This window comes from Panthera uncia (assembly GCF_023721935.1).
Source record: "Panthera uncia isolate 11264 chromosome B2 unlocalized genomic scaffold, Puncia_PCG_1.0 HiC_scaffold_24, whole genome shotgun sequence".
Classification (NCBI taxonomy): Eukaryota; Metazoa; Chordata; class Mammalia; order Carnivora; family Felidae; genus Panthera; species Panthera uncia.
In genome coordinates, this window is record NW_026057580.1 from 10,493,559 (window position 1) to 10,520,730 (window position 27,172).

Consider the following 27,172-nt stretch of genomic DNA (forward strand, 5'->3'; position numbering starts at 1 on the left):
AACTAGAACATGGACGCCCCCATAATACTCCTGCAATTCTCCCATCAAAAAAGATAGAATTTTCCAGTCAGCTCTAGGGTGGTGGATAGATTTTAATGGCCCACAGAGGGCTGTTTGTCTTCTCACCTCGAATCTCCTTTGTTCCCTCGCTCCCTTGTGCCCTTCCCTTCCCTTGAGCCTACTACCCTCTTTACAGTGCTGGCAAGAGCCAGGCCAGTGTGGTGGCTGTTGCAGCCAGGAGGCATGGCAGGGCTACAGTGTTCGCGACGGCGCTGTTGCACAGGTCTCCGACGCAGCAGTCTCTGTGGGTTGTGTAAGTCACATCTCCCACCAACTCTGTTTCCACTTGATTGCAACGATGGGCTGCCACGCAGGCTGGATAGTGATGAATCAAGGTCACTGAGGCTGAGGAGAGAACGAGACTGGGGTGTCGGACTCTTCGCATGAGGACTTGCCTTCTAGGGCAGAGTGGATGTGACTTCAAGGAGCCCAAAGGGATTCTCTGCCCCCCTCAAAAAAACAGCTCCATGAAACCAAATGACCAAAATCCACACACTGACACTGTGAACCCTCTAATTCAATGCACTGAAACGGACCAACATCACTTCTGTGCTGTTCTTGCCCAAAACTCATGAGTGCAATCTAGAAATCATGAGAAAATATTAGATAAATCTAAATTGAGAGACAGTCTATAAAATAACTTATCAGGACTCTTCAAAAGTGTCAAGGTCATGGAAGACAAAGACTCAGAATTGTCACAGATCAGAGGAGACTAAGAAGACTCGAGAGCTAAAATGCAATGTGGGATCCTGGTCTGGGTCCTGGACCGTCAGTTCAGATGCAGAAATGAACACTACAGGTCCTATCAGCCCCAGGCACAGCCAGGCTGGCCAAAGGAACACGTAGCCTAGGCTCAAGGGATAGGAATGCTTGCTTCTCACTCAAAGGAACCTGTAAGGCAAGTAATTAAAATCAGCACTATCCTAAAGATATGATCATTAGATGTACCTAATGAAATCTCTAACATAAAGAATAAAGATATTTTTGGGGCGCCTGGGTGGCGCAGTCGGTTGGGCGTCCGACTTCAGCCAGGTCACGATCTCGCGGTCCCTGAGTTCGAGCCCTGCGTCAGGCTCTGAGCTGATGGCTCAGAGCCTGGAGCCTGTTTCCGATTCTGTGTCTCCCTCTCTCTCTGTCCCTCCCCCGTTCATGCTCTGTCTCTCTCTGTCCCAAAAATAAACGTTGAAAAAAAAAAATTAAAAAAAAAATTAAAAAAAAAAAAAAGAATAAAGATATTTTTGAGATTCCAAGTCACTTGAGATGGAAAAGATGTCCGAGGACCAGACGAAGTAGCACTAGAACACCTGCTAGCATGACCTCACGGACTTCCAGTCAACAGTGTCCACTTCCTCAGAAGAACCCTATCCCCACTTTTGTCCTCAAAAACCCTCATGGGCAAGCAGTTGGGGAGGGGGTGGGACTTTGGAGCATCAGCTCCCCCATTATCTTGGATGGCACCACACCAATAAATGGCCTATCTTTCTTCTCTGCCAAAGCTCGGTGCCTGTTTTTATTGGCTTGTTGTGCAGCAAGTGGATGAACTCTCGTTCGGTTTGGCTCTAGTACAGGACCCCAAAAAAAGACATGCGTAGAACAACTGGCTAAACTGAATAAGGTCTGGAGATCAGTTGGTAGTACCAGTGTTATTGTTATTTTCTGATTTTGATAATAGTACTGTGGTTATATAAAATGTTAACATTAGAGGAAGGAAGGTGAAGGATATACAGGAACTCTCTGTACTATTTTTACTAAATAGTAAACTCTCTATACTATTTCTACTAAATAATTTTCAAAAATTATTTCAAAATTACACACACACACACACACACACACACACACATCCCTGGTCCTTATCTAATGTTTGCAAGTTTGGTTTGCTATTTTGGTCCCTGACCTCAAGGGACAGAACTTTTTCAACCATTTGTGAGTGAATGGGCCTATGAGACTCTGGAGAGTTAAGAGGGGGAAGTAGGAACATAGGGACAGTGGGCTGCTGAGGGGCTGTGCCAGAGCCAGAGGGCTCTAAGACTGCTCTACTCTGCCATGGCACCATCTGCCCAGAACCAGACTGAGCCTAGAAGGTTCTGGAAACCAGAAGGATCGAAGTAGGAGCTGGAGGCAGGGAAGGGCTGGGGGAAGAGGGAGAAACTGAGGACTCACGGTTTCCAGATAGCTTGTTCGGTCCCAGGCCTGGCTGGGGTTTGCGCTCCAGGAAGCCACAGCGTTCTCCCTCCCTGCAGGTGGCCACGGTTTCTTTGCAGGAGCTGCTGGGGCCTCCTTTGCAGTCATAGCACCTCATTTGGTTTCCTGGCAGGAAAGAAGAGGTGCTTGACCCGGGCTGACTGAGGAGCCAGTGTGGGTAGAGGGGGATGGGCTGCCTCCTTACCCAAGGCAGTCCCCAGCAGGGTGCCAAGCAGGACCCCGAAAAATGGGGAGTTCATTGTGTCTGCCTGTGTCAGGATCACCTCTCTCTCCCACCCCCCCCTCCCTGGCCCTGCTCTGCCAGTCTTATATCCCCCTTGCCTTGGGCTTTATAGGGCAATAAAAAGGGAGGAAAGAATCTCCCCCAGCAGGCACTGGGGCCCCATTGGGGACAGGGAGGGGCCCTCATGGCAGGAAGAGCCCTCAGCATCCTCTGGAGTCCCCAGATTCTTCCTTCCTCAGCAGCTGTTCTAAAGCTGTGGCCCCCGAATTCCTGACCCTAAGACCCTTTTGGAAGGTCCTCAGTGTTTTCCTTTTCCAACTTCATACCTACGTGAGGTCAGATTTTCTTTGTATACTTCGACCAAAACAACATATCCCAATAGACTTTGTGCAGAAGAAGATGTGAAAACCTGGCCATCTTCTCTTAAGCCTTTTATGTAATTCCCCAAAGTGTGGAGGGATACTACTTTTCTATGTTGTTGGGAAAGAAGTTACTTTTCACAAAACTATGTTTTGTTAACATGTAATAGGTTTATTATTTTTATTTTTAAATAAACCTATTTAAACTGCTCTGTTTTGATTTCTAATATAGTAAATACCAATATTAACTCCCACAAAGAAAAACTCTGCTCTGTCTTCAGTAATTTTTAAGAGGTGAAGAGGTCCTGAGATTAAAAAAAAAAAAATGTTTTGGAGATCTGTCTCCTCTGCCTTCCCTCCTCTATCTTACTCCTGGCACATCCCTGTTCTGATGCCTCAGATCAGGCTCTCCTCCCCAATGTCTTAAACCCAGTTTTCCAGAATCTACCACCACCTTCTAAATCTTATCCCCACATTCTTTCCAAGTCTTTCTGAGCCACACACCCCCCCAGTGGAAACACATCTGTCCCTCTGGCCCCACCCATGATTAATTCCTCCCTCGTGGTAGTAAAGCTGGGAGGGATAATTATAGGGTACAAATGTTGAGGCTTGGGGGGATCAAAGGGATCTGAAGCTGGGTGGGGTCCCACTTAGACAGCTGAGCTTTGTGTGGAGGGGCAGGTGGAAGAGGGTAGTGTTCATTTCACATTCAAACACCACACTGGAGCCATTCTGGGTCAGGGCTTCCAGGAGGGTGACCTTGAGAGACTCAAATGCTTGGAGAGGGGAAAAATGGAGCAAACAAAGACAGGGAGCTGAGTTGACAGAGCGGAGAACAGCTTGAGAGGAGGGGAGGGAGGGAGGAGTGAGGGGGAAGGTGACAGACATAACTCTGGAGCGGCAGACGCAGCCAAGAGTAACAAACACAGAATGGAGAAGACCCTGAAGACTGGAACAGACTAAAGTAGGGGGCAGAGAGGATGTGAGAGATGTGGGACGCAAGAGCAGAGGCCCAGGACCCTCCCACGTCACGCTGGTGGATCTGGTCCTGGTTCCACCCCCGCCCCCCAGATTCACTCCCTAGGTGTGTTTGTTTACTGGTCCCTCCCTGTCTCACTCAGATGCTCCAACTCTCGGGACCTCGGGGTGCAGATCACATTCTCCCAGACTCCTGAGCCCTGGGTCCAGCCATGGGCACCTCCAGCATCTGTCTGTGCCTCCTGTTCCTCTGTGGGGCACTGGGTAAGGGTGGGCCGGTGGGGAGAAGCGGGGAAGACTGGAGAAGAGAGTTGTAAGGGCGTTAGAAGGAAGAGCTACCGGGAATGGCCTCAGGCCAGGCGAAGGTGGAACAAGAAGTTTCTTTCCGAAGACATTTGAGAATAACTATCTCTTCCTTGCAGCATCTCTTGGACATGCCTCTGACCTCTGTCTCCCCTGTCCTTTATCTCATCTTTTGCTTCTTTACTGGGTCCCTTGGTCAGTGTCAGTGCCGGTTCTTAATTCGCTCTTGTCTGTGGCACCATTCACTTAACCTCTTTACCGCCACCCTGCCTTCCCCGGTCTGGCATTTTGTGTCACTCTCCACGTTCATCTCTGACTCTCGTGGCTTCTGTCATGTCTGTGCACTTCTCACAACCTCTGTATCCCTCTGGTTTCTGTGTCTTTCTCTTTTCCTGAGTTGTCCCCCCACCCTCCTCTGTGTCTTTTTTTCTACTTCTGCCTGCCCTCCTCCCTCCCTTTCACCACTTCCCTCTTCCCACTTTGTGTGTCACATCTCTCTGTGAATCCCTGTCGCAGGTCTGGGCTCGAGCCTCTCACTGGCCTGTTTGCCTGTCTTGATCTCTGCTGACCCCCCAGGTCTCACCACGTCCCCCACCCGGGGACGGCTCCGCTGTTACACCTGCAGCTTCAGCAAACCCTGCTATCCTGTTCTCACCGAGTGTCAGGATGACGAAGTTTGTGGCATCAGTATCGGCACCTCAGGTAGGACTCTGGTCCCATGGCTCTACTCCAGGCCCATCTCCATCCATCCATCCTACTTTTCCTGCTGCCCCCCACACAGTTTTTGCCTCCTTCCTACCCGGGCCTCAGCATTCCCTCTTTGTCCCACAGAGCAGAGCGAGATCATCGAGCGGAAAGGCTGCCTCCCAAGGGCCCAGTGCCCTCTGCAGGGCCATGCCACCTACTGGTCACGCTCCTATGCTCTGCGGCACCACTGCTGTGAGCAGAACCTGTGCAACACAGCCACCGTGCTGCAGCGGCTCCCCAGCCCCCTCCTCATCACCCTGCTCCTCCTCGTGGCCAGCTTCATGTGGGGAGCCCACCTCCTCCACTAGCCTCAAACCAGGACTCCTCCACCATCACCACCACCCTGGAAACACCTCATCTGAGATATGCCCAAGAACCTGATTCTGAAGAGACCTCAGGTCTCTGGCCCAATACCTTCCCAGACCCTTCCCAAGGCCTGATTCCTACGGGCACTGCTCTAACCCCTATAGGTACCTGCCCAGAGCCCAGCCTCGTAAAGAACACCTGTTCTATGCCTTTTGTCTTTTCTAGTTGCCCGATGTTGATGCTCTATCTTAGCTCCAGGTCTTGGGCAAGGCAGGTGTTTTGATGGAGCTGTGGGTCCCAGGCACGGGGATTGAAGGGGCACCAGGTATGGTGAGGAGGACAGTCTTGCTAGGAAAGATTAATTTGGCAGGTTAGGAACTCAGGAAGGAGGTTCTTGGGGAACTATGAAGAGTAAATTTAATAAAAGTGCTATTTGTGAGTCTAGGACACTGCTCTGTGTGGTGTGTATGTGCGTGTGCTCTCTAAAAGCAAACTATAGCTGCTTGGTGGGTTTGGTTGGGGTGCTGGGACTAGAACCCTAACTTTCACCTCACTCTCCATCTGTGTCATTCCCGTCCTCCTCCTTGCTAACAGGTCAGCTTAAGCTGCTGTAGCATGAAGGCTTTTGGTGACACTCCTGTGAAAGCTTTTCTCCACTGAGGTCCAAGCTTGAGCACACAAAAGGATGTGGCTGGGAGTCCAGCTCCTTTCTGCCTGAGACCGGGGAGTGGACCAGTTGGGAGCACCAATGCCCTTCCCTGCTTGGCCAGCCCAGACTTGTCCAGGGTTCACTGACAGCCCAGCACACAGGGCCCAATTACACACCCCACCAGCGAATCCACCCGCCCACCCTTGCGGACACTCCCTCTCCCCAGGGAGATACCATGGGACTCTTGGAGCTCCCAGGATGTCAGGATGTTGATAAGCCTCTGCCACTCTGGATGCCACAATGAAGTGCTAGGATAAGGAGGGTGGCTCAGGGTGGGGGCCCAGCACAGCCACCCCTCATCCTGACTCAGTGCCCTCCCCTTCCATGCAAGGAAGTCTGGGGTCTGATTAAAGGTGCCTGTTCTCCCTCAACTTCTTCTCTGGGAAAATGAGACTGAGCAGGGATGAGGGACTGGAGGTGGGGGGTGGTCTGACTTAATTTAGAGGCCACCTGAATCTTCTTCCCATTCTCTCTGTCATTCCATCCTCCTACTTGATGCTTCCATTTGTTTCTCTCTGTCCATCTCTTCCTCTTACTTGAGTCCTTGCCTTCTCTCTTCTTCACTTTCCTCCATTTATCCTTTGGTTTCCCCAAGACTGATACTCCACCATTGCTCAAGTCTCTGGATTCTTCTGCCTCCTCTCTGTCCATCCCCACCCCTCCACACCCCCTGCCCCCTACCCCAGGCTCCCCTCAATCCCATGGGACTGGGCACTTAGGGTCACCCCTTCACTGGCTATTATAAAACAGGAGACCACACTTTCTCATAGGTGACGTCACAAGATAATGCTTCTCCTTTCCTTCAGCAACCCCCCCCCAACACACAAGCGTGCGCGCGTGCACACACACACACACACACACACACACACAGCTTGACTGCTGGAGACCAGCTGGACTGTAAAGTAGCACTCTCAGCCCCTCCCCCCTTGCCAGGGTTTTCAGGCGAATCTTTCAGGTGCCAGATGGCTGGAGAGACAGCAGGTCACACTTCCCAGCAGATGTCATCGAGATCATCTGATCTTGTGGGCAGGTGGGCTGTGGGTTTTGTGAAGCAGAAAGATAGATTAAGGATACTTCCATACTCCACCTCCTCAGAATTAGGATTCCACACCCATCCCAACCCCAGTCTCCTCTGGGATTTAAGCCTGTACCCCCTAGTGTTTCTCACCTGAGACGGGCCACATGGATGTTCTCATAGACCTGGATTTCAGGTTTGAAATGAGGAATCGAGGCATCTAAGAAGAAGGAGCCATATGGGGTGCAGCAGAGAAATTATCAGATAATTCAGAGCTATATTCCTTACTGCCCTCCTCCCCTAGAGAAATAGGGTATAGAGGCAACCCTCTGCCTCACACCCACATGCTCTCTTCTTTCCTCTGGGAGGGAGGGACTCACCTCTGCACTGAGCCCTCTGGACCCTCTGTCTCCAGAGCATGATGCTGAGGGCCAGGATGGTGAACCCTTGACCTGCTGCAAGCAACAGCATCAGGATCCAGGATACATCCCAGCCCGTGGCAGGGGCACAGAGGGCAGGGGAGGCATCCATGGAGGCTACAGTAGGGGCAAGACAATAGGGATAAGGAGGCAGGTGGTGAGGGGTCTGTTCCCATACCCCAAAGAAAGGCCTCTCCCCATAGTCTGGTGGGCTCTTCCCACCAGAAGACCTCATATGCATCTTTGCCCCCAGTTTCCACCAACCCACTCTGCCCATTTTCAAGCCTCTCATCCTGAGCCTCTGAACCAATAGCAATACACCCCCTCCCATATATGAACAGCTAACTCCAGAGCAGACTGGCGGCCATAACTGGCAGCCATATGAGCAATCTTTCCTCATATCCTTAATAGTAATCCAAAGTTTCAAGAGAAAGTAAAGTGCCTTCCATTCATTCATTCTTTCATTCATTCACTCCATAAGCATTCACTGAGTGCCCACCAAATGCCAGGCGCCACATTAGGTGCTGTAGATGTAGAGAGAAATAAGACCCAGGCACTTCTCATTAACTGGCCTTTGCCTTCCAAACTAATGGCAATTTTCTCCTCCCTCCTGCCTTGTAAATGGGTTATTCTATATCCAATGGCATTCTGTCTGTGTATAATGGATTTTTAATTGTAAAACAATGATACATTTTTTTCTCCTTCTCCTTTCACTCTCAGTAGGCCATTATAACATCAGTGCATATATCTTTTCTTCAAAAGACAACTCCCGGGGTGCCTGGGTGGCTCAGTCGGTTAAGTGTCTGACTTCGGCTCAGGTCGTGATCTCACGGTTCGTGGGTTCGAGCCCCGCATCGGGCTCTGTGCTGAACGCTTGCTCAGAGCCTGGAGCCTGTTTCGGATTCTGTGTCTCCTTTTCTCTGCCCCTCCTCCACTCTCACTCTGTCTCTCAAAAATAAATAAATGTAAAACATTTTTTAAAAATTAAAAAAAAGACAACTCCCCCATCAATAATTCTTATTTACTTCCTCTCTGAAATGGGATAGCCCACACAAATCCTAGGTTACCCTATTTCTGAATAATGGCATATCCCACTGGAATCCTTCTTGTCCTTCATGGCCAATGGTCTATTCCACCAGAAAGGTGGCTTAATCAACCCCCTTCTCTGTTATAGAGTTGGCCAATGAGAAAAAAGCCCTCTCCCTACAGGTGATGGTCTGCTCCACCGGAAATCACCCCCAACCCAAATCTGGCCAATTACAAAGTCACGTCCTCCTCCCCTGGCCAGCAGGTGCAGAATGTGCCAGAGACAACATCCTCTCCCATATCCTCCTTCAGTTTACCTGCCAGGCTAAAGCTGACCCCTTTGTTATGAGGCATGAGGCAGCTGATGATTCTTGGTCTATGTTCCCTGGACTCAGAGAGCTGTTCCCCAGGACACACCAAGAGCAGGGCAGCCCCATCGCCCCAAAATGACTGTACATGGCCCCTCACAGGACCCCTTCCCTCTAGCCAGGTCACAGAGTCTAGGCGTCTGGCAGGGGCCACAGAGCATAAAAGGACGGAGCAGGGGGATCCATCCGCAGCCCTCGTGGATAGCTGGGATCCTGTGGGGAGAGAGGGACCACTTAGTTTTTTGCTGGGCTTCCTGGCCCCCGGTGGCCCCCCATCTGCATGCCTCCACTCACCTCTGAGCACGGAGACATCATACACCCTCCAGTTCTGGTACTTGTGGTGCTGACCCAGAACAGCACACCAGTACCGACCGGCGTCTCCCTCTTTGGACTTTTCCAGCCACAAAGAGTAGTTCCCCAGCAGTTTGAGCCTGGATGCCCTTACAGACTTCCCAGGCTCTGGGGAAGGCCCCCTCCCAAGCCTGGCCACTTGGACTTGGGCCACCAGGGCAGTGGAGGAGCCTGCTGCAGGGCTGCGGAACCAGGACAGGAGTTCGTCTCCACTCAGAGTGGGTGGTGCGGGACATGGCAGCTCCATTGGCTCCCCCAAGGCTACATAGATGGTCTGGATATTGTCTGTGGAGAGGGGGTTTTATGGTGCTAGGAACCTCCATCAGATCAACAGCTCCCACTTGACCTCTAACTCCTGGCTTCTGCTCCTTCTGGGGTCTCCCAGCATGGGTCTTGCTATGAACACAATTCTCAAGTGACAGCTATAAAAGAAGTTGAGGAGGGGAGAAGAGGGTAGGGCTTTCTTCCTCTCTCCTCCAGTGGGTGAGAGAATCTGAAGGCAAGAGAGAAAAGGCTGGAATAGTTGGCATATACCCTTCTCTCTTCCTCTCATTTCTCCTTTTCTAGAAGCACTTATGTGTCTATTCTTATTTTCTAAGGGAAACTGTCCATGATCTGGACCCTTATTTTCTCTGGATCTTCCCCAGAATTAGAGGTAGGGGGAAGTCAGTTGGGGTAAATCTATCTTCTTGAGTCACATGCCATCTGCAGGCCCCTAAGGAGAAACAGCAATAGTTCCTCACGACCTTGCAAATAGCTGAAGAATCCCCCACCTCCCGCTCCTTACCTGCAGCAGCCTGCGGGGGGCCACATAGGAACAGAAGGAGGAATAAGACCGCCATGGGGAGAGCCTGCCAAGTTCTCTTGCCCAGGACCTGGTGCCCCACGGAGGAAACAGAACCCAGATAAAGACTCACACTCCCCGGTCTGGAGTGACACGGTCCTCTTGAGGGGATGGGAATGCTGGGGAGATAAAGCCCAGCTTCCTGTCTACTGGGGAAAAAGTGACCACCACCTTCCAGTCCCAAGGGGGAAAAGACCCAGTCCAGTCTGTTCTGAAGATGATCTCCTCACACTTCTGACTCTACATCAGCTGAAGGACACAGATTAAAGACTCTTCATGCTAAAAAGCCTGCACAGAAGGGAGCACAGCTGTTCACCTCCATTCAGTCTGGAAGTACATTCTGTGCTCTCTCCTTCACCCTAAGAGATGCCACATAAATGCAGAAGCTGAATCTTCACGTTGGTCTCCACAGAACTCAGTACAAGACTGCACACCCAGCCAATACCCTATAAATAATTTAGAATGATTTTCCATGTGGCTTATGGCACACCACACATCTCTTCTGAACCCCTGATGAGTATATTACGTTACTATTAAAGGAAGAGAATAACAAGGGTTTGCAGAATTCACCAATTCACCTCTCTACCCCAGGTAGGATAGGATTCTCAAAACAGATCTTCATATAGCTCTAAGAGGTTTTTTGTTTTTTTTGTTTTGTTTTGTTTTGTTTTGTTTTTTTTAGAGAGAGAGAGAGAGCACAAGTGAGTGAGGGGTAGGGAAAGAGAATCACAGGAGGAGCAGAGAGAGAGAGAGAAAGAAAGAGAAACAGGGAAGCAGGGTTCCCCCAAAGCAGGGCTTGTGCTTACCTGATGTGGGACTCAAACTCACAAACCACGACATCATGACATCATGACTTGAGCTGAAGTCAGATGCTTAACAACTGAGCCACCCAGGCACCCTAGCTCTAATAGTTCTTAATGTGTTATTTGCTTTTAAAGGTTATTTACTTTTAAAGTAGTATATATGGCATATATATTTTTATATTTTTATTTTTTACTGAGAGAAGAGAGAGAGCACGTGAACAGGGGAGGGATGGGGGGTGTGGGGGGGTTACAGAGAATCAGAAGCTGGCTCTGCACTGACAGCAGCGAGTCCGATGTGGGGCTCGAACTTGTGAACTGTGAGGTCATGACCTGAGCCAAAGTTGTACGGTCAACTGACTGAGCCACCCAGGAGCCACTTTAATGTTTTTTTATTTTAATTCCAGTTGGTTGACATACAGTGTTATAATAGTTTCAGGTGTACAATATACTGATTCAACATTTCCATGCATCACAGGGTACTCATCCCAACAAGTGCATGCCTTAATCCCCATCACCTATTTAATCCATGTCCCCCCTGCCCCCGGTATTAGCTGGATGCTGATTACATCGATATACTCAAATGGTGCACTTTTATGTATATATGCTTAGTGCAATAAAAAGCTAAAGAATTTACATATAATGTAGGTGTAACGTACAAAGAAAAGACAAACCTGTCTATTTAATAACAGTATTACCATTTCAAAGATCCTCTATGCTGTGTTACACTATTCTAAATTTGCTCTTTATCTTGCACTTACTTGACCATTAAATTTTCTTTTTGAAACGGGGTGTCAGGTTGTATGTAATCTATGGCTTTCTTTTTTCCAGTCAGTACTACGGTTTTGAGGTTCATCTACGCTTAAGAACGATAATGTATCCTTTATTTTTTAAACCAGTATTTCACACACGTTAACAATACTGAGTCCTCCTATCCATATCCATGACTGCGACGTAGCTCTCCACTTACTCAAGCCTTCAGTTTACCTCTTTCAAAAACTTCTGTAATTCTTTTCATAAAATCTTGCATTTCTTTGATTTGATGTATTCCTAGACACCTTTTCTTTTCCGTTGCTCTGGTCAAGTGCTCCTAATCCTGCCTCTCGTTCCCACTTCGCTCGAGAGTCTGCCAATATTAAGGGACAGAAATAAGTGACTGGACTACACCTGATAAAGTTGTAACTCTCCGCGTTCCAAACGCCTCCAACTAATTTCTGACCATCGCTCTACCCGTAGGTCCAATTGCCCGAAGCCCGTCTCAGGCAGCGCGGAAAATGTCTCCGCTCCGCACGAGGCGGAGCCGGTACGTGCTGACGTCAAGGGCACGCAATACCTTAGAGGCCGGGGAAGGGCGGGGCCAGCAGGGGGACCTGCTGCTGGGAGAGCAGCGGCCCGAGCGGGGGCCATGGCGAAGCTGCTGAGCTGCGTCCTAGGCCCCCGGCTCTACAAAATCTACCGGGAAAGAGACTCGGAAAGGGCCCCGTCCGGCGTCCCCGAGACTCCAACTTCAGTCACTACCCCCCCTTCCAGCTCCTGGGTGAGTCGAGTTCTCCCCTGGTCAAAAACATGGTACGGCCCAAACCCCTTTGCGGCCTTTGCTCCCCAGAAGCGCCCATTATTGGAAATCGGGGGAGCCTGGTTGTCAAGCCAGTTGTCTGCGAAGTGCTCTTTGTGCTTCCTGGGTTAAAGTCACGCCTGCGGACTGGCTGCCTCCTTTATCGCGGTTTGCCACCGCTTTCTCATTCCGACTACCACTCCTTGCTTTTTCCTCTCGCGGCCCCCCACCCTGTCTGTCGTGGTTCGTGCTGGTCCCATTTGACTCTACGTCCTGGAAGAGACCCTGCGCGGATTCGAGAGCTGGATGATTTTGCCGTCAAACTCTCGATTTCTTCCTGCTAGGTGCCTTCCCTGGTTCTGTTTTATCTTCCCTTTACCCTGGCCTTGAATTTCAACATGACTTGAATATGTCACGGACCCGCTGCCCCCCACCCAACCGCCCAACCTACTTTGGAGACCCCAGGGTCCTTGCATTCGTGAAAGCTGAGGGTGGTGGTAGGTTGTGCCCCTACACGGTCTCCACCTTTTTATTGGTAGTCTCAGATTATGTTTACTGTCCTCTACAAACCGTCCACCCTCAGCCACATTCTCTTCTTTAATCACCCCACTGTTATTTTTGTTCTTTCCCTCTTAAAGTTGTTATGGTGCCTTTCCTTTCTGCTGCTCTAACCCCTCTCCCCATATGCACATGCCCACAACCCATCTGAAACTGGGAGCAGAAATCATCCAGTGATGTTTTCACTTTTGCTCCCAAGTCCAGCCCCGTATGTTCTCACCGTCTGGGGTAGGAAATGAGGTTTGGAGTGGGGGTGGGAGGTGGGAAGAGGGGCTTCTGTGGGAGACAGGGATGTCCCAGGAGGGATAGCTTTGAAGGCTAGAACCAGAGGACACGAATCAGGGCTTTCAAAAGAGAAGGGGAAGGACTTGTCAATGGACACGGCCCTTGACACAGCCATCTGCTTTGGCAGGATACATACTATCAACCCCGTGCCCTGGAGAAGCATGCGGACAGCATCCTGGCACTGGTACGTCTGCCCTGCCATCTGGGACTACTGCATCTTTTCCGACCCACTTGCCCTCCCGAATTTTCTCCCCCGCAGCTTGGGAGAAGGCAGTGCCCCTGGGGGTGGGGGATGTTCTGGGCTCTGCAAGAGACTTCAACACACACACGGACGGACGTGCTGTCAAGTGCACACACTTGGCAGTCCCCTTTGGTGTGTGCATTTTTTTTCTCTGGGGCAGCCTGAGCCCTGAGGAAACTGTGCTTACTTTTGGGACCATCTGCAGGTGCTGAGTCCTGTGGTCCCCAGTGACCTGTCCTCCCTGGCAACTAACCTCTTTGGCTGCAAAGACAGCTGTTTTCTCTGGCAGGGTTCCTATGGTGACGTTTGTGCATCTCTTAGGGACCAGGCCAAGCGCTGTCCTGAGTGGGCTGAGTGAAAAGGCTTGATTAACTTGAGTAGAAAGAGAAACTGGCCTTTCAATGTGATGAAATTATGTCTGGAGATGAGGAAGAAAACAGAACCCGTACCTAATTTTACCAGCCTCTGTTATGCTCTGATACATTGCCTTTCAACAAATATTAAGCACCTACTGTGTCATGCACAGAATAGGTACTTGATATGATCTCCCTCAGGTTATCCACTTTGCTCAGAGGTTAGGCCTGGAAATGGCAGACCTGTGTGTGTGTGTGTATTGATTGCTTGTCCCCATCTCTCTGCTGCAGGCTTCAGTCTTCTGGTCCATCTCTTATTACTCCTCTCCCTTCGCCTTCTTCTACTTATACAGGAAAGGTCAGTGTGGTTTCAAAGGTGGTGGGCAGGTTGTTGGCAGCTGAGCTGACCCCCCCTAAAGAGGAGAGGGGACCTGAGAGGATGGCTTGGCTTCCCTCTTCCATCAGGCGTCTTCTTCCTCAGAGGGCATGGCTGTCCCAAAGAGAGGGTATGGGGTGGGGGTTGGGGCAGTGGGGAGAGCTTCTCATGTGATGCCTCTCCCCTCCCAGGTTACTTGAGCTTGTCCAAAGTGGTGCCGTTTTCTCACTATGCGGGGACACTGCTGCTACTCCTGGCAGGAGTGGCCTGCCTCCGAGGTAGGTTGAGAGGGAGCCTGGTTTGGATCTATCCCTCGCTGGGTAAATATTTATGAAGTCACTTCTGCAAATACAGTTTTGTGTTGGGCCCTGAGGGGGAATAATTGGGAATGTTGAAGGCATGATCTTTTTCTTAAAGGGCGTGGTTGTAAGTAGGAAAAGCTAATTGGCAGAACACTTTGCTATTATCTAGAAGAGATGCATATACCCTACAATAATTCCACATATGTCCGTATATATGTTTGTAATAATCCAAAACTGGAAACAAGTCCATGGCCACAAATAGTAGGATGGCAGGGAGTCTCGTTCTAGGGCAGAACACAATACAGCAATGCAAATGAACAAATTGAAGCTACACTCAGCAACACAGATGAGTCTCACAATTGTAATGTTGAATGCAAGAAGAAGACTACCAAGGGGCGCCTGGGTGGCTGACTCAGTTAAACGTCCAACTTTGGCTCAGGTCATGATCTCGCGGTCCATGAGTTCGAACCCTGCGTCGGCTCTATGCTGACAGCTTAGAGCCTGGAGCCTGTTTCAGATTCTGTATCTCCCTCTCTCTCTGACCCTAGCCCATTCATGCTCTGTCTCTCTCTCTCTGTCAAAAATAAATAAGCATTAAAAAAAATTTTTTTTAAAAGAAGAAGACTAACAAATGATGTATGCAGTGTGTTTCTACTTATGTAAAGTTCAAGAGGGACGCATATAGAAGTGGCAAAACACAGGCATGCTTATCTTGAAAGTCAGGAGAGTGATTACCTGGGAGAGGGAGGGAACAGGATAGGGAGGGCTCCTGGAGGGACGTGACTTTGTTCTCTTCCTTGACTAGGGTGATGGTCACAGGAATGTTTGCTTCGTATTTTTTAAACTGGATATATATTGGACACACGTATGTTATATCTCACAACTTAAAAATGAAGAGACAGTCCAAATCATTGCCCCTCGGCAGATGCATGTGAAGAAAACTGGGTGAGGGGATGTTTGGAGAGAGGTGGTAGGCTAGGAGCTGCATGGCTGCAGTCATATCCAGCCTGGGGCGGGGACCTTCTGCCTTCGATGTCCTGCCTCCTGATCTCCATTGGGGTGGGCTCCCTCATCAGAGAGGCGTTCCCTGACCACCTCTCCTAAAAGTAGCTTCCAGTCCTGGGTTTTGTCTTATTTTTAAATTTTACATATTTATTTAAGTTTTGGTTTTTTTTTTTTTTTTTTTGAGAGGGAGAGAGAGAGAATGAGTGGGAGAGGGGCAGAGAGAGGGAGACCAAGGATCTCGAAGTGGGCTCTGTGCTGACAGCAGAGAGCCTGATGTGGGGCTTGAACTCAAGAACTATGAGATCATGAGTTGGATGCCTAACCAACTGAGCCACCCAGGCAGCCCAAATTTTATTTATTCTTAATTTGGGTACATAAATTAAATATAGAGAAGTCCAGAGAACAAAGTGTCATGAACTAAAATGCTTATATTCTGTCATGTAGCTTCACATACTTTTTGTCAATAAAGTTCTTTTTTTTTTTTTTTAATTTTTTAACGTTTATTTATTTTTGAGACAGAGAGAGACAGAGCATGAATGGGGGAGGGTCAGAGAGAGAGAGGGCCTGAAACAGGCTCCAGGCTCTGAGCGGTCAGCACAGAGCCCGACGCGGGGCTCGAACTCACGGACCGCAAGATCATGACCTGAGCTGAAGTCGGACACTTAACCGCCTGAGCCACCCAGGCGCCCCTTGTCAATAAAGTTCTGAAGCATTGCATTCAGAGTTGGCATTCCTGTTGGAATCTTCCCCACTTCTGTGTTCCTCTTTCCCTAGAGGTAACCATTGTCACTTGGTGTGGTTTCTTTCCTGGTCCACATTTTTATCATTTTATGAAAGATATACCTCATTTGATCAAATCTAAGCTGTTAGGAATTGTAAAATACATTCCAATTTCAGTTTTCAAATGTGAAAAACAATGCATTTTAGAATCTATGAAATATGGTAAGCATAAACCATATATAGCCATTCATTTGTGCATTTTGCCTTTTTGACACAAATGGCATCACATTATACAAATCATTCTGCACCTTCCTTCATTCTTAGTATTGTCTGGGGTCTCTACCCTTGATAATAATAGCATTCTAGTTGATTCTGGTTTTCTTCTTTATATCACTTAATCCTCTCTGAAATGTTCTTGTTTACTTGCTTATTGTCTTTCTCCAGCCCCACCCCACCCCCAGCCAAAGTACTAGCTCTCCGGGCTGGGACCTGTGTGTCTTGTTTCCTACTATCTCCCATGTCAGGACAGGGCCTGGCATATGACACCTGTTGGGTCAACGGAAGCAGAGAAGTCAGGGTTTGAGACTCCTTGGCAGTGAAGGGAGAGCAGATGTGATCGCCAAAGGGCCAGGTGAAGAGAGGAATGAGTGCAGTGTTGAGGATGGCTCTTATTTCAGAGAGGGAAGTAGAATGGAGGCAGGGGAGGAGTGGTCCAGGATTCAGAAGGTGGCAAAGATGGGCCCAGGAAGCAGAGGAGAAGGAGTCTCAGGGGACAGGAATAGTGCAGAGAGGCATAGTTGCAAGAGAGTGGGGATGGAGGAAGGAGACTTCGGATTTGGTGAGGAAGTGATTACGGGGCAAGAGCAGGAGCCATGAGGCCAGATGACAGGGAGTTAGACTATACAGAAGAGAGATGGAAAGCAAGCAGTGAAGAAGGGTGGCAGGGAAAAAAGAGACCAGTGTTCACAAGGGTGAACAGTAAGGTTGCATGACGGTGTGTTGCATGCAACAGTAAGGTTGCATGACTAGCAAAGTGAACATTCTGGAATGTTGAGGGTTGCCAACCTATAAAGAAACAAACTGAAGAAGCTGGGTAGCAGAACACTGAAGCCAGTTGCTAGATATGGAGGAAGGGGGTCAGCTCAACTCTCCTATTTCCCCAGACCCTGGGCCACCTGTTCCTTTCCCTCCCACTTCCCTTTCCAGGGCCTTCTCCGTGCCCATCTCCAATTCTCTTCCTGAAACTTACTCAGCTTGCTCTTCCCAGTTTTCCTAACACTGTCTCCTATCCTCTCTCTACCAGGCATCGGCCGCTGGACCAACCCCCAGTACCGGCAGTTCATCACCATCTTGGAGGCAACACATAGGAACCACTCTGCAGAAAACAAGGTAAGGGGTCCCAGGAAAGGTGCCAGACAGGTGCCCTGGCAGCAGCTTTCTCAGCTGCCTCTCCAGAGCACTGGGTACCAGCTTCTGTCAGGGCGAGTTGTGTTGCCATCTATGGCAGGTTTTTGCTTGCACATTGCTATAGCCCTTCTCCCCTGTGCAAGTGAACTGTCCACCCAGAGAATTTTCCTCCCTACCACTTCTAATGGGATGTTCCACTAGAACAATCCTCCACCCTTCTCCCCTCCATCTGTAAGAATTGTCTAGATGTGGAAATATTCCACATCTTAGAAGGGGGTCTTCTCTCTGTCACAGCAGCTCGGTTCTGTAAGTGTTGTTTATTTTGGCTGTGTGCATTGAACACCATGCTAGTTTTGTTCAGGGATGGGTCAAGATGGACAGGTGTGTCCACTGTTGTGCCCAGAAGCACAGCGTGGCGCCAGGAGGGAGAAAAGCCAGGGCATAGTGTCCTTGGAGTTGTGCCAGCCCAGCTGGTGCTGGAGTGTGATTATCTTTGAGAAGGGGCTTTGGGGCCCTATAAAGCTCTTCCCTGTTAGGGATTCCTGGGATCAAAGAGCTGTGACCCTACCATCACTGTGTTACTGGTTGTTCCACGCCGCCGTTTACAGAGCTATGTAATGATGCTCTACCACGCCGCTGTCTGAGGCATTTTGCGTACGCCCTTCCCAATCCTCACAATAGCCACACGAGGTGGCATTATTATACCTCTGAGGAAACAGGAAAAAAGAGGTTAAGTGACAAGCAGAGTCACACAGCAAAGGAAGGGGCTGGGTCTGGATTTGAGGCCTGGTCTGAGCAAAGCCTGCTTGAAATTTGCTTTTCTTCCATTTTGTTTTGTTTTGCCATTTACATTTTTTTACAGTGTTTCTGTTGTTCTTCCTTAGTCAAGTTATTTTTGAAAATGTCAAAAAAATTTCCTGTGACAGAAAATAAAAAGAGCTCTCAAAATAGAGCACTGGGGAGCTCTTAGGGTGAGGGAGGGGGTACAGCAGAGAGTCAGACACAGCTCCCGCCACCCTCAGAGAGCGCGTGGACAGACTTCGTGGGGTGACTGGAGGCATCGATAGCCTGGCTGGCATCACCAGCCCATGGCTGCCGAAGGTGAGAGAAGGCAGGTGGCTGTGAGGATGGAGCAGAGAGGGCTTCGTTCAGGAGGTGATTCCAATGCAAAGGAACCACTCACTGTAGACATTACTTTCCCTTGTTCCCTCTCATCCAACCTTAGGACAGTCATTTTGATCCTCTAGGGCAACATCATGTAAAGGACCTGGTGGGGGAAAGGGGTATGACCAGCCAACAGACCCCGCCCCCACTTCCTCCCTCAAAAGCACCAGCACCTCCAGCCACCCCTTCTTGGGGTGGGTCAGTTTTATATTTTGGAAAAGCAAAGAGTGTTGAGTAGTTCTTCTGGAAGCAGACAGGCCAGTTTTGATACCTGATAGGGTATCCTCTCTTGCCTGATTTTTCTGGCTGTGACAGAGCTTACCCTCTATGAACTAGGAGTGTGTTGACCTCGACTTGTCTCCCTATGATGTGTGGGGGCCAGTCCTGTGGATGAGGGTGCCAAGGGTGGGTAGGTGGGCCTGCCCCAATTTCTTAGTTTCCCTTTTCCTCCCCTCCTCTTTCTCTCCCTGCCCACCACAGAGGCAGCTCGCCAACTACAACTTTGACTTCAAGAGCTGGCCAGTGGACTTCCACTGGGAAGAGCCCAGCAGCCGGTGAGGCCCCAGTTCTTTCACTCCATCCTGCTCTGTCCTGTCCCACACCTCCGTCCCCATCTTGGGCCCCAGGGCCTCCTTTCCAGTGCCATCTCCTAATTCCTGGACCTCAGCTTGCTGCTTCTGACTTCAACCTCTCCTACATCTTTCCATCCTCAGGAAGGAGTCTCGAGGGGGCCCTTCCCGCCAGGGCGTGGCCCTGCTTCGCCCAGAGCCCCTGCATCGGGGGACAGCAGACACTCTCCTCAACCGGGTCAAGAAGCTGCCTTGTCAGATCACCAGGTGAGAAGCAGCAGGGAAGAGAGGCCATCTGGGGTGGAGGGGACATCGGGTGAGGACTCCAGGACTGGGTGCTATGGATAAAATAGCTGCCATTTATTGGGCCTAGTGCTATGTATTTTGTATTATTTGTGATGGTTTTTAATCTACATTTATATGTGAAGAAAAGAGGCTCAGGGAGGTGTAGTCTCACAGATGGTGAATGAAGGGTTGGGATATTAATAATTCTGTCTGACACAAAAGCTCTTTTATTTTATTATTATTATTTTTAATTAATTAATTTACTTGTTTATAAATGTTTATTTATTTTTGAGAGAGAGAGCTGGGGAGGGGCAGAGAGAGGAAAAGACAGAGGTCCCAAAGTGGGCTCAGTGCTTACAGCAGAGAGCCCAGTGTGGGGCTCGAACCCGCGAATGGCAAGATCATGGCCTGAGCCAAAGACAGACGCTTAACTGACTGAGACATCCAGGTGCTGCTAAAATTTATTTAAGTAAGCTCTACACCCAACATGGGCCTTGAACTCACAACCCCAAGAGCAAGAGCCACATGCTTTACCGACTAAGCCAGCCAGACACCCCACAAAAGCCCTTCTAACGAGGCTGAGAGAGAACAATGAGGTTGAGAGTGTGGTGGAGACACATAGCCTTAGCTGGAGTGGCATCTGGTGACAGCTGTGCCCCTGACCTGGCCTCTCTACTCCTAGATTCTTCTGCCTTAAGCAAGCTACAATTTCTGCATCCATGAATAACGCACTTTATAGGATTGGTATATTAAGTAGAGTAACATATTCAGAAGGGTTACTACTTTGCCTGGGTACTTGACAGCAAAGCCCAAGTTGTGGCTACTGATGATGTCAGAAGTGACAACAGTAAGCCTTCCTCCCTTACAGTAGAGCAGATGCTGTGGCAATTTTCTATTGTTGGGGGCTGGGAGGCAGTTCCAAGATACCAAGGAAAGGGATGGATTTAGTGATCAGTGTTGCCTGGGTGACGATTGGTCAGAGGGACAAACCAAATTTGCGGTTTTGAGGGGATGCTGGACAGGGTGGTACATACCTGTTTTTTTCTGGGGACAAATCCTATTTCAGGATTAACTGGAAATGGTTAATTGTCTTTTTCAGATACCTACCACAGCTTATCTGTCTAGATTAGTGCATTTGTTCAGTAAATATTTATTAAGCCCCTCTTTGTCAGGCTCTAGCCGCCTGCTACGTGGCACAATAGGGCATATTGCAGAACAGAACAGTCAGGTCTCTGCCCTGGTGGAGTCTGCAGTCTAGTGTGGTGTATTTCAAACTACCGTCCATTCATGAATCTTGAAATCGAGTGAATTACAGCTGTCATTTTTTAAAGTATTACAGGGGGCCTTTAAATAAGTTGCATTTATACATTAACAGAATCATAGTTAATAATAACTTTGCTTTGGGGTCCGTGTGTGGCTCAGTTGGCTGAGTATCTGACTCTTGATTTCGGCTCAGGTCATGATCTCACAGTCGTGAGATCAAGCCCCGTGTCAGGCTCCACGCTGAGTGTGGAGCCTGCTTGCGATTCTCTCTCTCCCTGTCTCTCTCTCTCTCTCTCTCTCTGCTTCTCTCTCTCTCTCTCTCTCCCCCACCTGTGCACGCACTCTCTCTAAATAAATAAATAAACATTTAAAAATTAAAAAGAATAGGGGCGCCTGGGTGGCTCAGTCGGTTAAGCGGCTGACTTTGGCTCAGGTCATGATCTCGCGGTCTGTGAGTTCCAGCCCCACATTAGGCTCTGTCCTGACAGCTCCCGGCCTGGAGCCTGCTTCCGATTCTGTATCTCCCTCTCTTTTAATTAATAAGAATTACTTATCGCATATAGAAAATATTATCTCCTAAAATTTTCAATATTATAAATATAGATGTGTGTACTGGGCCACAATATAAAATGTGCATATTATAAAGGTTGTAGTAAAAAAATTTTTGAAGAACACCAGCCTGGTACATATATTACTTCATTATGTCCTGAAAGAGGAGAACAAAGCTGTAAAGGTCAAGAAACAAAACTGTAAAGGTCAGGGGTGAAGCAGGCCCCAGAGTCTCTGAGTGCTAGGGCTAGGATAATCCCTGGGTCCTACTGAGGTCAAGGGTTCGTTAACCCCATGTTCCCCACAGCTACTTGGTGGCGCACACTCTGGGGCGCCGGATGCTATATCCAGGCTCAGTGTACCTGCTCCAGAAGGCCCTCATGCCCATGCTGCTGCAGGGTCAGGCCCGGCTGGTGGAAGAGGTGAGGCCCCTGCCCCCACCCCACCCCCGATGGTCCTTCTCCCCCTACCAGGGATGTGACCTCCTGCCCCTCACAACATCTCCCCCACTCAGTGCAACGGGCGCAGGGCAAAGCTGCTGGCCTGCGATGGCAACGAGATTGACACCATGTTTGTGGACCGGCGGGGGACGGCTGAGCCTCAGGGACAGAAGCTGGTGAGAGGGAGCAGGGAGCCCAGCCCAAAAGTGGTGTGGGGAGAGCAGTGGAGGTTCTGGGGACCTCAGTTCTACAGCAGCCCTAAGAAGTACATCTGGGGATAATCCCATCTCCCACCCCACCCTCAAGACATGTTGCCATAGGAAAACCCTACCACAGGGAAATAGATGAAGTAGGAGTTGACATTCAGGGACCAAAAAGTAATCTTGTAATAGTCACCACTTAGCATTTATCACATAGAAGGCATATATTTAATCCTCAAAACAACCCTGTAGAAGAGGTACTATTTTTAGGAGAGCCCATTTTACAGATGATGAAACTGAGCCTGGGATAATTTTCCCAGACCACACAGTAAGTGAGAGAGCTGGGATTTGAACCCAGGTAGCCTGGCCTCCAGTATATCCTGCCTCCATGAGGGAGCCATGGAAAGAGCACTGAGTCAGCAGTCCAGGGAGCTGACTCCTGGTTCCGGCACTGCCCAGCTGCTATGAGAATCCATGCAAGCTCCACCATCTCTGAGTTTGGGCTCGGGGCCCCATGAAATTAAAGTTTATCTGACTCTAAGTCTGGGGCCCAGAGATGGAAAGTGATTGGCATGCCACACAAAAGAAACAGTCATGAAAAAAATAGACCCAAAAACTAGAAAGGAAAAAAATATCCATAGCCCCATTTCTGAGAGCTGTCCCCCGGTGGTCTTCCAAGGAAAACGACACTGCTGAGTGGTCGAGCAGTTCGTCTTCCTCAGTTTGCTAAGCTTTTGCATCCACTCTGCCTCTCATGCACCTTGTAAAATTAGAAGTTTCTATTCCTGTTGAAGACAACAGACCCTTTCCTCTTCCCTGTAAAGCTCCCACGTCCTGCCACACGGGGGATTTTCAGTCCCAGCTTGGCTCCTTCACAGCCCTCCTTCCTGCTTCCTTCCGTAGGTGATCTGCTGTGAGGGGAACGCAGGCTTCTATGAGGTGGGCTGCATTTCTACACCTCTGGAAGGTAGGCCCAGGGCACAATACTCGTCTCTGCCCTTCGGAATAGAATGTCCCCACCTTCCCACACCAGTATAACTTCCCTGGGCCAGATCACCTTATCTGAGTGAGGTTTGAAATTCTCACATTTGGGGGGGACTTTACTCCCCATTCGCTTTGCCAACCTTACATTCCCTCCCTTTGGGCTGTGTCCCTAACATTATGGCCTTCATTCTGTCCCCATGACATAATCACATCTCTCCCTTCTGCTGCCTCAGAACCTCTGGTGTCATCTCCCCATTCTGAGAAAGCTTGGAGTTACTCACCTCTAAATTTGGGGTTGTTTAGAGCTTCCATGTTGTGTTGGTCTTTCCCCCCGGGGCTGGAGGTGGGGGAGGTGTGGGCCACAAGGTCATAGCCCCTCCTCCTCCTCCTGTGTTGCAGCTGGATATTCTGTCCTGGGTTGGAATCATCCAGGCTTTGCTGGAAGCACGGTGAGACATTCTCTGAAATCCCTTGCTTTTCCTGAATTTATGGTTATGGTCTGTCTCCCTCTGGTCAGCCACTGGAATTAGGAAAAGGGGTGTATATTTCTCTGGTGGCTCTCACTCATCTGTCACCTGGGTGCCAAGGGCAGGGAACCATGACGCCACCCCACAGAGAGAAGTGGCATTTCTGGAGAGTGCGGGCCCTCTCGCCACCCTTCTCTTCTGCACCCTCTGTCTCTTGTAGGGTAGCTCTGTGCTGGAAGCGTGCAAGTGGCCCATGAACCAGCCTCTGGTGCTAATCCATTCCTGCGTTTGCCCTTCTTCCTGCAGGGGGTGCCATTTCCTCAGAATGAGGCCAATGCCATGGATGTGGTGGTCCAGTTTGCCATCCACCGCCTGGGCTTCCAGCCCCAGGACATCATCATCTATGCCTGGTCCATCGGTGGCTTCACTGGTACCAGCCTACCCCCACCCTGGGCAAATTATGCCACCCCCAGCCCCTCAAAGAGCAGTAGGGAAATGCCCTGAGGGCCCAGCAGTGGGGTAGAGGCTTAAGGGAGGAGAGGACGGAGGAGGGATATCTGCGTGTGTCTGGAAGATGGTATCCTATTTGTATACGTTCACATTTCCTTCTACCTTATGTCCATTATGAAAAGAAGCAGACCAGGGTCCTGGAGGGGGGAGATCAGGGAAGTGAAGTTTTCCTCTGCACGTGGTCTTCGATGCACTTTGATATTCTCTCTCCGTCTTCTCCATACAGTGCCCTGGCCAAGTGAAGTGAGGGGTTAAGGGGGACCTGGGGCTAACCTAGTAGAGATGATTGTGTCAGCCTGTAGGGTCAATGGGACAAAGATGGGGTGGTGGGCAGGAGCCCCTCGGTCCTCACCTTTCTTCCTTGTTCTGGTACCAGCCACATGGGCAGCCATGTCCTACCCAGACATTAGTGCCGTGATCCTGGATGCTTCCTTTGATGACTTGGTGCCCTTGGCCTTGAAGGTTATGCCAGATAGCTGGAGTGAGTGCAGCTCCCAGGCCTGCCTTTCCAGGGAAGGGGTGGGCTGGAACTGGGAACTATTGTAACTGGAGATGGTTCCTTTTTATGTAGGTGGGGAGTGGGTCACCCAACGGGATGAAAAGCAGGAGGGCTCCCCTGTCTGGGGCCTTAGTTTTCTTTGTGAACAGTGGGGAACTATATGTTGTGCAAGGGCTTTGTCTCTGCCATCCCGTCACTCTGATCCCACTCTAGGGGGCCTTGTGACCAGGACCGTGAGGCAGCATCTCAATCTGAACAACGCAGAACAGCTGTGCAGGTGAGGGCAGGCCAGTAACCGGCATGTAACTCCCTTCCCCACTTCCCCACTGTACAGGCTTTGCTGGGTATTCAAGCAGATCTCCCAGTAAGGCCAGAATGTGGGCCATGCCTGTTCTTAAATATTTTCTCACCCCTGAGTGAAGGGCTAGCCTGTGGGGCCCTGCTATAGTAGGGGGTTAGGCTGCAGCCAGTGCAAGGGTGGGGTGGCCACTTGTCCCCTCTCCCTCTGAGCACCACACTGTCCTCTGAAGGTACCAGGGCCCTGTGTTGCTGATCCGCAGAACCAAGGATGAGATCATCACCACCACGTGAGTGCCTGGGAGCCTCTGCCCTCCTAGATCCCAGATGTAGCTAGGAAGTTGCCCTTCCCACCTCTGCCCACCAGAAACCTAGGTATCCAGACCCTTCCTCCCCAACCTCCAGCCCCTCCAGTGTACACTGTTCTCACCCCCAGGGTTCCTGAGGACATCATGTCCAACCGAGGCAATGACCTCCTGCTGAAGCTCCTACAGTATCGGTAAGCGGGAGTGTATGTGCGTGCGTGCGTGTGTGTGTGTGCATGTGTTTACTGACACTGGCGTGGCAAGGGAGGGAGGGAAGAGGGTTTAGGGATGAGGAGTGAAGAGAATTGGGTCCTGACCTCTGGTCCTGGTGCTCCCTCTGTAGGTATCCCCGTGTAATGGCAGAGGAGGGTCTTCGAGTGGTGAGGCAGTGGCTGGAAGCCTCCTCACAGCTGGAGGAAGGTGCAGGGGGACGCGGTGAGGCCTTTGGGTGGGGGCCTGGCCGGGCCAGGTCACTGACAAGCCCTCCTTTCTCTCCCTGAGCAGCCTCGATTTATAGCCGTTGGGAGGTAGAGGAGGACTGGTGCCTGTCCGTCCTCCGCTCCTACCAGGCAGAGCACGGGCCTGACTTCCCCTGGAGTGTGGGTAAGGACGTCCTGTGGCAGGAGGGGGTGTTGGGAAGAAGCCAGGAAGGAGGATGAATACCCAGATGTATGGCTCATGTGTGAACGGCTCTTCTCCACAGGGGAGGACATGAGTGCAGACGGAAGGCGGCAGCTGGCCTTGTTTCTGGTGAGCTGAGGGGTGGCGGACAGGAAGGGGGTGCCGGGATGGCCAGGGGGCTTGGAGACAGGGGATACCATGTAAGCATTGGAAGTGGCAGCTTGTAGGGTATGGGAGGTGGTTTCAGAGGCTGTGGAGGTGTTTGGGGGTGCTGTATGCTGCGGTGCTCTGCACCCCACCTGTCCTGCCCTCTTCCTTCAGGCTCAGAAGTATCTGCACAACTTCGAGGCCACGCACTGCACCCCGCTCCCGGCCCCGAACTTCCAGATGCCCTGGCACCTCTAGGGACCACAGTGGGACTCATTCTGAAAGAGTGGGATAGGAGGAGACATGAGGAAGGCTCTTCTTATTTGTGATTCTCTGTGTTCACGTTGCTATTTATAGTTTGTGGAAAGTGGGGGGCTGTCCCCCTTCTCACTGCCCTATTGCACGTTTCCCCTCATCCATCTGGCAGTACCTAACCTTCCCCAACATATACCCCGCATTCAGTGAATGGATTATTCCTAATAATTAATAAAAAGGTATTTTTTCTACAGGCTGGCTAATTGTGTGACTTTCCAAGTGTCCAGGAGCCTGGGGCCGGTAGTGGGGACAACTGAAGCTGCAAAGAGCTGGGCTTTGGGGAACCCGACTCCAGCCGGCCAACTTAACCCTCCCCATCCCTGCTGTTCTCCCAGGCCTCCAGCCCCCAACCTGAGCTGTCCTCATGCCGTGGGTCCCCAAGCCTCCCCATTGGCTAGTGTGTCTAGTAGTGTCACATGTGCAGCCTCCCCAGCCCGCGCCCCAGTCCTTCCTGCATAACCCTGCAGCCACTGTAGGAGCTCACGGTTGCCCCCTCTTTGCTAAGAGCTCCAGAGCTTTCACTTACAAAGTGTTTTCTAGTACCTGATTTCCCCTACTTGGCTCTTCTACAGATTTCCAGCTCCAACCTGCATGGCTTCACCTTAAGTATCACCAGTTTTCCTTACTCAGCTCTTGCTGTTCCAAGGGGGAGTGAGGAACAGCCCACTCCCCATGTCTTCTGCGGCAAACCCTGCACACCTCTTCACCGTGCCTTTGTCACTCTCACGCATCTGTTGCAGTTCAGTGACAGGGCCTGCCAGGGACTGAGGCTTCCCAGAGCCACACTTCACCTTTCTGGACGCTATTAGAAGAAAATCCCTAAGTTGAACCCGAGGAAATTGGCTTCCTGTAACTTCTGTCCTATTTCCAATCCTCAGACTTCATGGAACAGAATGAGTTTTCCTCCCACCTGTCAGTTTGTTGCCTGGCCACCTTCTTCTTGGGAAACCTCTTTTAGCTGAAACGCTCCCAGGGTTACCCTCCTTGGTCCTCTGTTTTGAACAAGCTCAACGTGGGCAAGCAACAATGTTCTGATATCCTAGAT

The 27,172-nt window shown here is 50.3% G+C and overlaps 4 protein-coding genes across 4 annotated transcripts; 2 read left to right on the plus strand and 2 right to left on the minus strand.

Annotated features, from left to right (window-relative positions):
* Positions 1-82: 82 nt before the first annotated feature.
* Positions 83-2,501, minus strand: LY6G6D (lymphocyte antigen 6 family member G6D). Its single transcript, XM_049653581.1, has 3 exons — positions 2,447-2,501; positions 2,221-2,367; positions 83-405 (listed from the first exon to the last, which is right to left on the minus strand). Exons 1-3 carry the CDS (start codon positions 2,499-2,501, stop codon positions 191-193), a joined length of 417 nt encoding a protein of 138 aa, XP_049509538.1. The 3' UTR covers positions 83-190.
* Positions 2,502-3,552: 1,051 nt separating this feature from the next.
* LY6G6F (lymphocyte antigen 6 family member G6F) lies at positions 3,553-10,010 on the minus strand. The gene is made up of 6 exons (XM_049653579.1): positions 9,854-10,010; positions 9,010-9,351; positions 8,665-8,928; positions 7,283-7,438; positions 7,056-7,122; positions 3,553-6,922 (listed from the first exon to the last, which is right to left on the minus strand). The coding sequence occupies exons 1-6, from the start codon at positions 9,906-9,908 to the stop codon at positions 6,898-6,900; spliced, it is 909 nt and encodes a 302-aa protein (XP_049509536.1). The 5' UTR covers positions 9,909-10,010; the 3' UTR covers positions 3,553-6,897.
* LOC125938194 (lymphocyte antigen 6G6e-like) lies at positions 4,035-5,180 on the plus strand. The gene is made up of 3 exons (XM_049653206.1): positions 4,035-4,086; positions 4,702-4,827; positions 4,957-5,180. The coding sequence occupies exons 1-3, from the start codon at positions 4,035-4,037 to the stop codon at positions 5,178-5,180; spliced, it is 402 nt and encodes a 133-aa protein (XP_049509163.1).
* A 2,028-nt stretch (positions 10,011-12,038) lies between the features above and the next one.
* Positions 12,039-26,320, plus strand: ABHD16A (abhydrolase domain containing 16A, phospholipase). Its single transcript, XM_049653586.1, has 20 exons — positions 12,039-12,247; positions 13,236-13,292; positions 13,994-14,060; positions 14,270-14,356; positions 17,409-17,494; positions 19,157-19,230; positions 19,390-19,512; positions 21,650-21,764; positions 21,857-21,958; positions 22,886-22,949; positions 23,366-23,415; positions 23,740-23,863; positions 24,320-24,424; positions 24,656-24,719; positions 24,973-25,029; positions 25,176-25,238; positions 25,388-25,464; positions 25,549-25,647; positions 25,748-25,794; positions 25,987-26,320. The coding sequence occupies exons 1-20, from the start codon at positions 12,116-12,118 to the stop codon at positions 26,068-26,070; spliced, it is 1,677 nt and encodes a 558-aa protein (XP_049509543.1). The 5' UTR covers positions 12,039-12,115; the 3' UTR covers positions 26,071-26,320.
* The last annotated feature ends 852 nt before the right edge of the window (positions 26,321-27,172 follow it).